We start from the raw sequence: 14,916 nt of genomic DNA, 5'->3' as shown, positions 1-14,916 counted from the left end.
CTGTCAGCACAGAGCCCAATGCAGGGCTCGAACCCACAAACTGTGAGATAATGATCTGAGCCAAAGTCTGGTGCTTAACCAACTGAGCCACCCAGGCGCCCCGTGACAGTTTTTTATTGGGGTAAATCCAGAAAAGCCACATCTTATGTTTGAGTTAAAACCCAGGGGTGATAAAGGAACAGTTTGTACATGGAGAATGAGTATTGAACAGAAATCAAAATGAAGCCAGAAGTTACAGGGAGGTCATTGGTTTGCTCACTGGAAGAAGGAAGAGGAATTAAGTAGATCTCATCTAGCTCGCAAGCCTGAGTTATAGAAACAACACAGTGGTAAATATCTTTGTAGTTAATTTTTTTAATGTGTATTTATATTTGAGAGAGAGACAGACAGACAGAGCATGAGTGGGAGATGGGCAGAGGCGGGGGGGGAACACAGAATCTGAAGCAGGCTCCAGACTCTTAGCTGTCAGCATAGCTCCAGATCATGACCTGAGCTGAAGTCAGACACTTAACATGAGCCACCCAGGCACCCCTGTGGTTAATTCTTTGTACCATGACCATGATTTACTTAGGATAAATTTCTAAAACTGGAATCATTGAATCAAAATGTTTTTGCTTTTTTTTTTTTTTTTTTGAGCGAGAGAGAGAGCAAGTACGTGAGCAGAGGAGAAGGACAGAAGGAGAGAGAAAGAAAATCTCGAGCAGGTTCCATGCTTAGTGTGAAGCCTAATGCAGGGCTCAATCTCACGACCCTGGGATCATACACTGAGCCCAAATTAAGAGTCAGATGCTCAACAAACTGAGCCATCAAGGCGACATCTTATTTTTTGTGTGTGTTGGCATTCTTAAGGCTTTTGATGTGTGATCATATTGCCTTCCGGAAAAATGGTACCAACTTAAAATCTAAAATGTTTTATAAAAACAAAAGTTATTAAAAGAAATATCAAATTGCTTCTCGACCTTTTTGCTAAGATCAACTGTAAGAGAAACCTCAATATTATAGGCCTACTAGGCTGGCTTTCATAAAAAGATGGAAAATAAGTGTTGGCGAGGGTGTAGAGTAATTGGAGCGCTCACCTCTTACGGCTGAGAATGTAAATCGGTATAGCTGCTTTGGAAGATAGTTTGGCAGTTCATCAAAAAGCTAGACATAGAGTTACCATATGACCCCAGCAATCCCACTCTAAGTTATATACCCAAGAGAGTAGGATAAAAATAAACATCCACATAAAAAATTAAACACACATGTTCATGACAGCATTATTTATAGCAGCCAAAAAGTAGAAACAAACCAAATGTGCCCATTATACATGAATGAGCCTTAAATACATTACCCAAGTAAAAGAAACCAGTCACAAAAGCCTGCATATTGTATGATTACATTTGTGAAATGTTCAGAATGGGCATATCTGTAGAAACAGAAAGTAGATTAGTGGTTGCTTAGGGCTGGGGTTGGGGAGGATAAAGAGTGACAGTAATGAGTATGGGGTTTCTTTATGGGGGATGAAAGTATTTTAAAATTAGATTGTAGTGATGGTGGCACAACTCTGTGCATATATGAAAAAATGTTAACATACACTTTATTTTTTCAATTTTTGAGTTTTGATATTTTTAATTTTTGAGTAAAGTGAACACACAATATTACATGAGTTTCAGGTGTACAACAGAGTGATTCAACAAGTTTATACATTGTGCTATGTTCACAACAAAGGGGACCTTTGGTCCCCATGCATTGTTATTATGATATTATTTACTATATTCCTTATGCTGTGCTTTTTATTCCTGTGATTTATTCATTCTGTAAGTAGAAGCCCACTACCTCCCGTTATCCTTCACCCATTTTGCCCAACCTCACACCTTTTTTCCTGTTTGGCAACCAACACTTTGTTCTCTGTATTTATAGGTCTGACTCTGCTTTTTGTTTATTTATTTATTTTAGATTCCACTTATTTTTTTGCTTTAATTTATAATTTGATATTAATAGTTACCCTTGATTTTAATTTGAAAATATGCCTGAAATGTATTTGAAAATATATATTTGAAAAAATTTCTATATTTCTTTGTCTTTTGTATAGTATATCTTTTACAAAGAGACCATAATTTACTTTTTGGATAATTTTTTTCTTTGATTTTGTTTCTTTATTTTTCATCATGATAAGTGTACTTTTTAATCCTCATCCTCTATTTCCCCAATCCCCCAACCCACCCCGCTCTGGTAACCATCAGTTTGTTCTCTATGGTTAAGAGTCTATTTCTTGGTCTGCCTCTCTATCTCTCTTTTTTTTCCTCTGCTGGTTTGTTTTGTTTATTAAATTCCACATATGAGTGAGATCATATTGTACCTGTCTTTCTCTAACTGACTTACTTCCCTTAGCATTATGCTCTCTAGCTCCATCCATGTTGTTGCAAATAGCAAGATTTCATTCTTCTTTTCTGGCTGAATAATATTCCATAGTGTGTGTGTGTGTGTGTGTGTGTGTGTGTGTGTGTGTATACCACATCTTCCTTATCCATTTGTCTATTGATGGACATTTAGGTCTCTTCCCTCTTGACTATTATAAATAACACTGCAATAAACATAGGGCACATTATATCTTTTCAAATTAGTGTTTTTGTTTTCTTTGTACAAATACCCAATAGTGGATTCCTGGATTCCATGGTATTTCTATTTTTAATTTTTGGAGGAAGCCTCTATACTGTTTTTCATGTTGGCTGTACCAATTTACGTTCCCGCCAATAGCGCACAAGGATTCCTTTTTCTCCACATCCTTGCAAACACTTTTATTTTTTTCCATTTTGATTTTAGTTATTGCTGAAAGGTGTAAGGTGATATCTCATTGTGATTTTGATTTGTATTTCCTTCAAAATTAGTGATGTTGATCACCTTTTCATGTTTGTTGGCCATCAGTGTCTTCTTGGAAAGATGTCTATTCAGGTCCTCTGCCCATTTGAAAATCAGATTATTTGGTTATTTTATGTGCAGTTGTGTAATTTTATAGAGTTTGGATATTAACCCCTTATTAGGTACATCATTTGTAAATATATTCTCCAATTCAGTAGGTTGCCTTTTTGTTTTGTTGATGATTTCCTTTGTGGTACAGAGGCTTTTCCTGCAGATGTAGTCCCAGTGGTTTAATTCTGCTTTTGTTTCCCTTGCCGTAGGAGACATATCTAGAAAAGTGTTCCTATGGCCAATGTCAAAGAATTTACCCTCTTGTTCTCTTCTAGGATTTTTATGGTTTCAGGTCTCATATTTAGGTCTTTAATCCATTTTCAGTTTATTTTTGTGTATGGTATTAAAAGGGTCCAGTTTCATTCTTTTGCTTGTAGCTGTTCGTTTCCCCTGCACCATTTGCTGAAGGGATTGTCTTTTTCCCATTTTATACTCTTGCTTCCTTTGTCATAGATTGATCGGTCATTTAATTGTGGGTTTATGTCTGTGTTTTCTTTTCTGTTCCATTGTTCTATGTATCTGTTTTTGTGACAGGACCATAGTATTTTGATTACTACAGCTTTGTAGTATATCTTGAAATCTGGAATTGTGATACCTCCAGCTTTGCTTTTCTTACTCAAGATTTCTTTGGTTATTTGGAGTCTTCTGTGGTTCCATACAGATTTTAGGATTGTTTTAGTTATCTAGAACAAATGCAGTTGGTATTTTGATAGTGATTGACTCAATCTGTAGATTGCTTTGGGTAATGTGGGCATTTTAACAATACTCATTCTTCCAATCCATGTGCATGGAATATCTTTCATTTGTTTGTATCATCTTCATTTTCTTTCAAGTGCTTTATGTTTTCCAAAATATAGGTCTTTCACCTCTTTGGTTAAGTTTATTCTTAGGTATTTCATTCCTTTTGGTGTTAGTTTAAATCGTGTTTTTTTCTCAATTTTCTCTTTCTGATGCTTCATTATTACTGGATAGAAATGCTACCAATTTCTGGCTATTAATTTTGTATCCTGCAACTTTACTGAATTCATTTTTTTATTTCAAGCAGTTTTTGATGGGGTCTTTAGGATTTTCTATCTATAGTATCATGTTGTCTGTAAATAGTGACAGTTTTACTTCTTCTTTACTGGTGTGGATATCTTTTCTTTCTTTCTTTCTTTCTTTCTTTCTTTCTTTCTTTCTCTCTCTCTCTCTCTCTCTCTCTCTGTTTCTTTGTTTCTTTTCTTTTTCTTTCTTTCTTTCTTTTTCTTTTTTGTCTGATTATTGTGGCTAGGACTTGCAGTGCTGTGTTGAATAATGGTGACAAGAGTGGTCATTATTGTCTTTTTCCTGACCTTAGAAGAGAAGTTTTAAGATTTTCACCACTGGGTGTGATGTTAGCTGTGAGTATTTTATATGTGGCCTTTATTATGTTAAAGTATGTTCCCTTTATACCCACTTTGTTGAGCGTTTTTATCACGAATGGATGTTGGTCTTGTCAGATGCTTTTTCTGCATCTATTGAGATGATTATATAATTTTTATCCTTAGTTTTGTTCATGTGGTGTATCATATTGATTGATTTGTGAATAGTGAACCATCCTTGCGTCCCCAGAATAAATCCCACTTGATTGTGGTTAATTAATTAGTTAATTAATTATAAATGTTTTTATTTATTTTGAGAGAGAGAGATTAATTATAAATGTTTCATTTATTTTGAGAGAGAGAGACAGCAAGCGAGCAGGGGAGGGGCAGAGAGAGAGGGAGAGAGAGAATCCCAAGCAGTTTCCGAGCTATCAGTGCACATCCTGATGTGGGGCTCGAACTCACAAACCATCAGATCATGACCTGAGCTGAAATCAAGACTCAGACGCTTAAGTGATGGAGCCACCCAGGTGCCCCTAAATGATCCTTTTTTAAGTATATTGTTGATAGAGGGAGCTAAGATGGTGGTATAGTAGGAGAACCCTGGGCTTATCTTGTCTCTCAAACACAACTAGATAACTGTCAAATCATTCTTAATATCTCAGAAATCAACCTGAAGACTGACAGGACTAACTCTGCAACTAAAGGGAGAGAAGAAGCCACATTGAAGAAGGTAGGAAGTACAGAGATGTGATTTGGGGGGAGAAACAGATAGCTGATGTTGCAGAGAGGTGGGAGCCCTGGTCATTGAGAAAGGTGAGAGAAAGAGAGGAGCACACAGGGAAATGCACAAGGAGAACATTTCCCCAAATCCTTTGGCTGGGAAGACGAGAGGGGCTGGTTTTCATAAATTGTTGGAATTAGTGGAGTATAGAGACTGCCGTTTTAAAGATCTGTGGCTTGGCTGGGATAGAGCCCCGGCGGTGCTTCCCTGCTCCTGGAGAAGAGTCAGGCAAACACCCTGGGGCAGATGGTATGGAAAGAATGATCTGAAGAGCACCTGGGGCACACAAAGGGATATTATTTGTTCTTCTTGGAGAGTGTCCCTGAGAGGTAACATTCACAGAGATGCCTCTCCAGGGACAAAAGAGCTGGCTGGGTCTGTTTCCCTCCTCTGCCCGTCAGCATAAATACAGAGCCACCCACCATCAGTAGTGCAGTGCCAACACTGGATACCTAATCTGCTTACATCAGGTCCCACACCCCTGCTCTGTGGCGGAACTGCCCTTCACAGTTAAGTTGGCTCAGTCCCAGTGCTGCAGGTCCTTTCCCCTGAAGACCAGCAGAAACCACTGCCCACACCAAGTTCCCCAACCAGAGAGTTCTGCAGGGCTTCACTTCTAGTGGAAGCAGTATCAGGTCTAATTTAACAAGTAGACCAGAACATACCTAGTTAAAATTTGCTGCATTCTGGTCACGCACCCAACACTGCCCACTGCAGGCAAGGAGAGCCTCTGCAGATGACTGGCCTGAAAATAGAGCAGCTGAAACACAATAGCACAGTGCACGCAGCACACACCCACAGGCACTCCCTGAAGCACTAGTCCTCAGACACTATGTGAGCTGTTCTTTGAAAAGCCATTTTTCTCAGAAGCATGGAAGAAACATAATGGGCTTTTCTAACACAGAAAAGGAAATAGAGACTTAGACCAAATGAGAAGAGAGAGGAATTCATCCCAAATGAAAGAACAAGATAAGCTCAGAGATCTAAGTGAAACAGATATAAGTAACATGCCTGATGGAGAATTTAAAGCCCCAATCATAAGGATACTTGCTGGGCTTGAAAAAAGAATGGAAGGCTTCAGGTAGGCCCTTAATACAGAGATAAAAGAATTAAGAAACAATCAGTCAAAAATGAAAAATGCAATAACTGAGATTCAAAACAGACTTGCTGTGACAAACAGGATGAAAGAAGCAGAGGAGTGAATAATTTAGAAGATAAAATACTGGAAAATAATGAAGCTGAACAAAAGAGAGAAGAATTATAGAACATGAGAATAGACTTAAGGAACTTAGTAATTCCATCAAACATAATAAAATTTATATTATAGGAGTCCCAGAAGACAGACAGAAAAGGGGGCAGAAAATTCGTTTGAGGAAATAATAGCTGAAAACTTCCCTAATCTGGAGAAGTAATCAGACCTCCAGATCCAGGAGGCACAGAGAATTCCTGTCAAAATCAACAAAAGCAGACCAACACCAAGACATACTGTAATTAAATTTTTAAAATCAAGTGATTAAAAAAAAAATCTTAAAAGCAGCAAGACAAAAGAATTCCCTAACTTAGAAGGGAAGACCCATAAGGCTAACTACAGATCTCTCAATAGAAACTTAAGAAGTCAGAGGGGGTGGCATAATAATCTGCAGTTAAGAATACTCTATCCAGCAAGGCTACCATTCAGAATAGAAGGAGAGAGAGAGAGAGTTTGCCAAACAAACAAAAACTAAAGGTTTTCGTGACCACTAAACCAGCCCTGCAAGAAATATTAAAGAAATTTCACTCAGAATTCCTTTGCATGAAAAGGAAAGACCAAAAGTGACAAAGATAAGAAAGAAATAGAGAAAATCTCCAGAAACAATGACAAAACTAGTAATAAAATGGCAATATATACATATCTATCAATAATTACTCTGAAGTAAGTGGAGTAAACGCTCTACTCAAAAGGCATAGGATGACAGAATGGATAACAAAACAAGGACCATCTATATGCTGCTTATATAAGCGACTCATTTTAGACATAAAGACAACTGCAGATTAAAAGTGAGGGGATGGGGAAACATTGATCATACACATGGACTTAAAGCGAGAGTAGCAATACTTGTATTTAACAAAATAAACTTTAAACCAAAGACTGTAACAAGAGATGAAGAAGGGCACTGTATCATAAGAAAGGGGACAATCAAACAAGAAAAAAAAATTCTAAACACTTAAACACTGAACATGGGAATACCCAAATGTATAAAATAATTAATTACAAACAAACTCACTGATAATACAATAATATTAGGGTACTTTAACACCCCGTTTACATCAATGCACCTATCATGTACACAGAAAATAAACAAGGAAATACTGATGCTGAATGACACACTGGACCAGATGGACTTAACAGATATGTTCAGAACATTCCATCCTAAAGCAGCAGGATACATCCCTTTTCCAGTGCACATGGGACATCGTTTGGAATAGATCACAAACTAGATCACAAATCAGGCAAGGTAAAAGTCAAACTTTCATTCTTCACAGATGATGTGATACTTTATGTACAAAACCTGAAAGACTCCACCAAAAAATTGTAAGATATAAAATCAACATGTAGAAATCTGTTGCATTTTTATATACCGATAATGAAGCAGCAGAAAGAGAAATCAAGGAATCAACCCCATTTGCAACTGCCCTGAAACCTGTAAGATATCTAGGAATAAACCTAACAGAGATAAAAGATCTGTGCTCTGAAAACTGTAGAACACTTAGGAAACAAACTGAAGAAGACACAAAGAAATGGAAAAACATTCCATGCCCAAGCATTAGACGAACAAATATCATTGAAATGTCTATACTATCTAAAGCAGTCTACAATTCAATTCAGTCCCTATCAAAATAACACCATCATTGTTCACAGAGCTAGAACAAACAATTCTCAAATTTGTATGGAACCAGAAAAGATACCCAAATAGCCAAGGTAATGTTAAAAAAGCAAAGTAGGAGGCATCACCATTCCATACTTGAAGCTGTATTACAAAGTTGTAATCATCAACACAGTATGGCATTGGCACAAAAACCAGACATATAAATCAATGGAACATAACAGAGAACCCAGAAATGGACCCATGACTGTATGGTCAACTCATTTTTGGCAAAGCAAAAAAGAACATCCAATGGAAAAAAAGTCTTGTTAACAAACGGTGTTGAGAAAATTCGAGAGTGACATGCAGAAGAATGAAAGTGGACCAATTTCTTACACCATACACAAAAATAAATTCAAAATGATGAAAGAATCAAATGTGATACAAGAAACCATCAAAATCCTAGAGGAGAACATAGGCGGCAACATCTTTGACCTCAGCCAGAGTAACTTCTTATTAGACATGTCTCCGGAGGCAAGGGAGACAAAAGCAAAAATGAACTCTTGGGACCTCATCAAGGTCACTCCTGTACAGTGAAGGAAACAATCAACAAAACTAAAAGGCAACCTATGGAATGGGAGAAGATATTTGCAAATATATCGGATAAAGGGCCAGGATCAAAATCTAGAAAGAATTTATCAAATTCAACACCCAAAAAACAAATAATCCAGTTAAGAAATGGGCAGAAGACATGAATAGACACTTTTCCAAAGAAGGTATCCAGATGGCTAATAGAAACATGAACAGATGCTCAACATCACTCATCATTAGGGAAATACAAATCAAAACCACAAAGAGATACCACCACACACCAGTCAGAATGGCTAAAATTAGTAACTCAGTAAATGACAGATATTGGTGAGGATGCAGAGAAAGGAGAACCCTCTTGCACTGTTGGTGGAAATGTGAACTGGTGCAGTCACTCTGGAAAATAGTGTGAAGTCTCCTCAGAAAGTTAAAGATAGAATGACCCTATGACCCAGAAATTGCACTGCTAGGTATTAATCTAAAGGATACAAAAATACTGATGGGAAGGGGAACATGCACCCCAGTGTTTATAGCACCGCTATCAACAATAGCCAAAGTATGGAAGGAGTCCAAATGTCCATCGACTGGTGAATGGATAAAGAAGATGTGGTATATATATTCAATGGAATATTACTCAGTGATCAAAAAGAATGAAATCTTGCCATTTGCAATGATGAAACTAGAGTGTATTATGCTAAGTGAAATAAGTCAGAGAAAGACAAATACCATAGTATTTCACTCGTGGGAATCAAGAAAGAAAACAGATGAACATAGTAGAAGGGAAGGAAAAATAAAATAAGATAAAAACAGAGAGGGAGGCAAACCATTAGAGACTCTTAACCATAGAGAATGAACTGAAGGTTGCTGGAGGGGAGGTGGGTGAGGGAATGGGCTAAGTGGGTGAGGGGCATTGAGGAGGGCACTTGTGATAAGCACTGGCTGTTATATATGTGACAAATCACTGAATTCTACTTTCTGAAACCAATACTACATTATATGTTAACTAACTTGAATTAAAATAAAATCTTGGAAAGAAAAAAAACAGCAAGAGAAAAGAAGATAGTTACATATAAGGGAAACCCCATAAGGCTATTAGATATTTCTCTCCCCCCCATGTGTGTGTGTGTGTGTGTGTATGTGTGTGTGTGTGTGTGTGTGTATGTGTATACACACACACACATATATATACACACACACACATATATATATACATATATGTATATATATACTTATGTATGTGTATATATATACATATATGTGTATATATACACATACATAAGTATATATATATCCTCTGTCACACTCCCATCAACCCTCAGTTTGTTCTCTGTATTTAAGAGTCTCTTATGGTCTGCCTCCCTCTCTGTTAGAAAGTATTTTTTCTTGCTAGGGGATTTTTCAACAGAAACTTTGTAGGTCAGAAGAGACTGGAATAATGTTTTCAGACTGCTGAAAGGAAAAAATCTGCAGCCCCAAATACTCTCCCCAGCATGGCTATCATTCAGAATAGAAGGAGAGAGAAAGATTTTCCCAGACAAACAAAAGCTAAAGGAGTGTATGACTATTGAAGTAGCCCTACAAGAAATAATTAAAGTGGACTCTTTGGAAAGTAAAGGTCATAAGTAAGAGTATTAAAAGTAGGAAACACAAAAGCAGTAAAAATAAATATATCTATAAAAATCAGTGAAGAGATTCACAAAATAAAAGGATGTAAAGTATGATACCATATACCCAAAATGTGGTGGTGGAGGGGAGGTGTAAAGAATGGGTTGAAATTGAAGCGACCATCAACTTAATATAGACTGTTATATGCATAAGATGATATACACAAACCTAATGGTAACCACAAGTCAAAAACCAGTGATACACAGCAAATAAAGAGAAAGGAATTAAGCTATCAAGAAATCAAGCCAGCAAACCGTGAGAGAATAGAGCAAGAGAAGAAAAGAAGGGAGAAGAACTACAAAAACAACCACAAAACAAGTAACATGATGACAATAAATACATACCTATCAATAATTACTTTGCATATAAATGGACTGAATGCTCCATTCAAAAGACACAGGATTACGGAATAAAAACAATACAAACAAACCATCAATATGCTGCCTATAACAGACTCATTTCAGACAAGAAGACACTTGTAGATTCAAAGTGAGGGGACAGAGAGAGACATATGTATCATGCAAATAAATGGGAAAAGAAAGATGGAGTAGGCATTCCTATATCAGAGTTGACTTTAAAATGAAGAATGTAACAAGAGACAGACATCATATAATAATTAAAAAGACAATCCAACAAGAAGATATAACAATTGTAAATATTTATGTACCCAACATGATTTCACCAAAATATATAAAACACTTAATAACAACATAAAGGAACTAATCGATAGTAATGCAATAATGGTAATAGCATGGAATGTTAACACCCCACTTGCATCAATGGACAGATCATCCAAATAGAAAATCAACAAGGAAATGGTGGCTTAAAAAAAATTTTTTTTTCTTTGAGAGAGAGAGAGAAAGAAACAGAGCACGAGTCGGGGAGGGGCAGGCTCCAGGCTCTGAGCTATCAGCAGCTCACAAGCCGCGAGATCATGACCTGAGCCGAAGTTGGATGCTTAAGCAATTGAGCCAACCAGGTGCTCTGGAAATGGTGGCTTTGAATGACACACTGGACCAGATGGATTTAACATATATATTCAAAATATTCCATCATAAATAGAATACACATTCTTTTCAAATGCATGTGGAACATTCTCCAGAATAGATCACATATTCGGTCACAAAACAAATCTTACCAAATTCAAAAATATCAGAGTTGATTCATTCATCCTTTCTGACTACAAAACTATGAAACTAGAAATCAACTGCAAGACAAAATCTGGAAAGACCACAAATCTATGGAAATTAAATAACATGATACTAAACAATGGTCAACCAAGAAACCAAAGAGGAAATTAAAAAAAAAAAATTGGAGACAAATGAAAATGAAAACTCAAGTGTCCAAAACCTCTGGGATACAATAAAACAGTTCTAATAGGAAAGTTTATAGCAATACAGGCCTACATCAAGAAGCAAGAAAAATCTCAAATAAGGTTGGTTCACTTTGTATCTGAAGGAACTAGAAAGAGAAGAACAAATAAAACCCAAACTCAGCCGAAAGAATGAAATAATAAAGATTAGAGCAGAAATAAATAATACAGAAACAAAAACAAAAAACGCAACCTCCCCCCACCCACTCCTAAACAACAGAACAGATCAATGAAATCAGGAGCTGGTTCTATGAAAAAATAAAAAATACTGATAAACCTCTAGCCAGACTCATGAAAAATGGAGAAAGAGGGAGCCCACATAAACAAAATCACAAATTAAAGATGAGAAGAAATAACCAACACCACAGGAATACAAACAATTGTAAGAGAATGTTATGAAAAACTATATGCCAACAATTGGACAACCTGGAAAAAATGGACACATTGCTAGAAACATACAACGTACCAAAACTGAAACAGGAAGAAACAGAAAATTTGAACACATAGATTACCAGCAATGAAATTGAATCCATAATCAAAAATCTCCCAACAAACAACAGTCCGGGACCAGACATCTTCACAGGTGAATTCTACCAAATATTTAAAGAAAACTTAATACCTATTCTCAAACTATTACAAAAAATAGATGCAGAAGGAAAACTTGCAAATTCATTCTGTGAATCCATCATTACCCTGTTACCATAAAGGTAGATAAAGACACCCCTAAAAAAGAAAAACTACAAACCAATATTGCTGATGAACACAGATGCAAAAATCATCAACAAAATACTAGCAAATCATAACTCATCAATACATTTTAAAAAATCATTCGCCATAATCAAGTGAAACTTATTCCTGGGATGCAAGGGCAATTCATTATTCACAAATTAATCAACATGATACATCACATTAATAAGAGAAAAAATAAAAACCATGTGATCATTTCAATAAATGATGCAGAAAAAGCATTTGACAAAGTACAACGTCCATTCATGATTTAAAAAAAAAATCCTCAACTAAGTAGGCTTAGAGGCAACATACCTCAACATAAGAAAGGCCTTACAGGAAAAACCCACAGTGAATATCATACTGCAGAAAAACTGACAGCTCTTTCTCTTAAGGTCAAGAACAAGACAAGAATGTCCATGCTCACCACTTTTATTCAACACAGTACTGGAGGTCCTAGCCACAGCAATCAGACAACAAAAAGAAATAAAAGGCATCCAAATTAGTAAGGAAGGAGTAAAGCTTTCACTATTTGCAGATGACATGATACTATATATAAAAACCTGAAAGACTCCACCAAACAACTATTAGAAGTAATAAATGAACTCATTAAGGTCACAGGATACAAATGAGTGAACAGAAATCCACTGCATTTCTAAACACGAGTAATGAAGGGGCAGAAAGAAAAATTAAGAAAATAATCCCATTTATGATTGCATCAAAAATAATAAAATACCTAGGAATACTTAACTAAAGAAGTGAAAGACCTGTACTCTGAAAATTATAAAATATTCATGAAAGAAATTGAAGACGTAAAGAAATGTAAAGACATTCCATTTTGATGGATTGGATGAAAAACTATTGTTAAAATGTTCATACTGCCCAAAACAACCTATGGATTTAATGCAACCTTATCAAAATAGAAACAGCATTATTCACAGAACTAGAACAAATAATCATAAAATTTGTATGAAACACAAAAACCCCCAAATAGCCAAAGCAATCTTGAAAAAGAACAAAACCTGGGGCGCCTGGGTGGCTCAATTGGTTAAGCATCCGACTTCGGCTCAGGTCATGATCTCACAGTTCGTGAGTTCAAGCCCCATGTCGGGCTCTGAGCTGACAGCTCAGAGCCTGGAGCCTGCTTCAGATTCTGTGTCTCCCTGTCTCTCTGCCCCTCCCCTGCTTGCACTCTGTCTGTCACTCAAAAATAAATAAACGTTAAAAAAAAAGAGAACAAAACTGGAGGTATCACAGACTTCAAGTTACACTACAAGGCTGTAGTAATCAAACAGTTTGGTACTGGCACAAATATAGACACACAGATCAGTGGAACAGAACAGAGACCCCAGAAATAAGCCCACAATTATATGTTCAGTAAATTTTTGACAAGGCAAGAATGTGCAATGGGAAAAAGATAGTCTCTCCAACAAATGGCATTGGGAAAATTAGACAGCTACATGCGAAAGAATAATACTGGACCACTTACACCATACACACAAATAAAGTTAAAATGGATTAAGGACCTAAATATGAGATGTGAAACCATACAATTCCTAGAAGAGAGCACATGCAATAATTTGTCTGACTTCGGCTGTAACAGAATCTTCTAGATACATATCCTGAGGCAATGGAAACAAAGGCAAAAATAAACTATCAGGAAAACATCAAAATAAAAAGCTCTGCATGGCAAAGGAAATGATCAACAAAACTAAAAGACAGCCTACTAAATGGGAGAAGATATTTGCAAGTGACATATCTGATAAAGAGGTAGTATACAAAAGAAGTTACATAACTCAACACTAGAAACAAATAATCAGATTAAAAATGAGAATGAGGCACCCAGGTGGCTCATTCAGTTAAGCATCTGACTCTTGATTTCAGCTCAGGTCATGATCTCACAGTTTGAGAGTTTGAGCCCAGCATCGGGCTCTGCACTGTTAGCACTTGGGGTTTTCTCTTCCTCTCTCTCTGCCCCTCCCCCACTTGCACATGCTGTCTCTCTCTCAAATAAACAAACTTAATAAAAAATAATATAAAAATGGGCAGAAGACATGAACAGACATGTCTCCAAAGAGGACATCCAGATAGCCAAAGACACATGAAAAGATGCTGAACATCACTCATCATCAGGGAAATGCAAATCACAACCACAATGAGGTAATACTTTAAACCTGTCAGAATGACTGAAATAAACAAGTGTTGGTGAGGATGTGGAGAAAAAGCACCCCTCGTGTACTGTTGGTGGGAATACAAACTGGTGCAGCCACTGTGGAAAACACTATGGAGGTTTCTCAAAAAAAATTAAAAATATAACCACCCTACATTCCAGTAATCACACTACTGGATATTTACCCAAAGAATATGAAAACACCAATTCGAAGAGATACACGCACCCCTATGTTTACTACAGCACTCTTTGCAGTAGCCAAATTATGGAAGTAGCCTAAGTGTCTATTGGTAAATGAATGGATAAAGAAGATGCGGTATATATATATACACACACACACACACACACATACATACATACATATATATATATACACACACACAATAGGATATTATTCAGCCATAAAAAATGATTAAAGGGGAAAAAAAGAGAAGCAAACCAAGAAACAGACTCTTAGCTGCAGAGAACAAACTGAT

At 36.6% G+C, this 14,916-nt stretch overlaps 1 protein-coding gene across 4 annotated transcripts in view; it reads left to right on the top strand.

Moving 5' to 3' along the window:
• WDR41 (WD repeat domain 41) overlaps positions 1–14,916 on the top strand; it is a 188,348-nt gene that overhangs the window by 36,015 nt on the left and 137,417 nt on the right. Inside the window, exon 3 of one of the 4 annotated variants that reach the window (XM_053224234.1) lies at positions 4,958–5,025. The exons of the other annotated variants lie outside the window; for them this stretch is intronic. Coding sequence (XP_053080209.1) covers positions 4,958–5,025 — 68 coding nt within the window. The remainder of the gene's footprint in view (positions 1–4,957; positions 5,026–14,916) is intronic. 4 annotated transcript variants of the gene reach the window in all.

The sequence above is a fragment of the Acinonyx jubatus genome, chromosome A1, assembly GCF_027475565.1.
Source record: "Acinonyx jubatus isolate Ajub_Pintada_27869175 chromosome A1, VMU_Ajub_asm_v1.0, whole genome shotgun sequence".
Lineage (NCBI taxonomy): Eukaryota > Metazoa > Chordata > Mammalia > Carnivora > Felidae > Acinonyx > Acinonyx jubatus.
The sequence above is the reverse complement of the archived record's forward strand: the minus strand, read 5'-3'. Positions and strand labels throughout refer to the sequence as shown.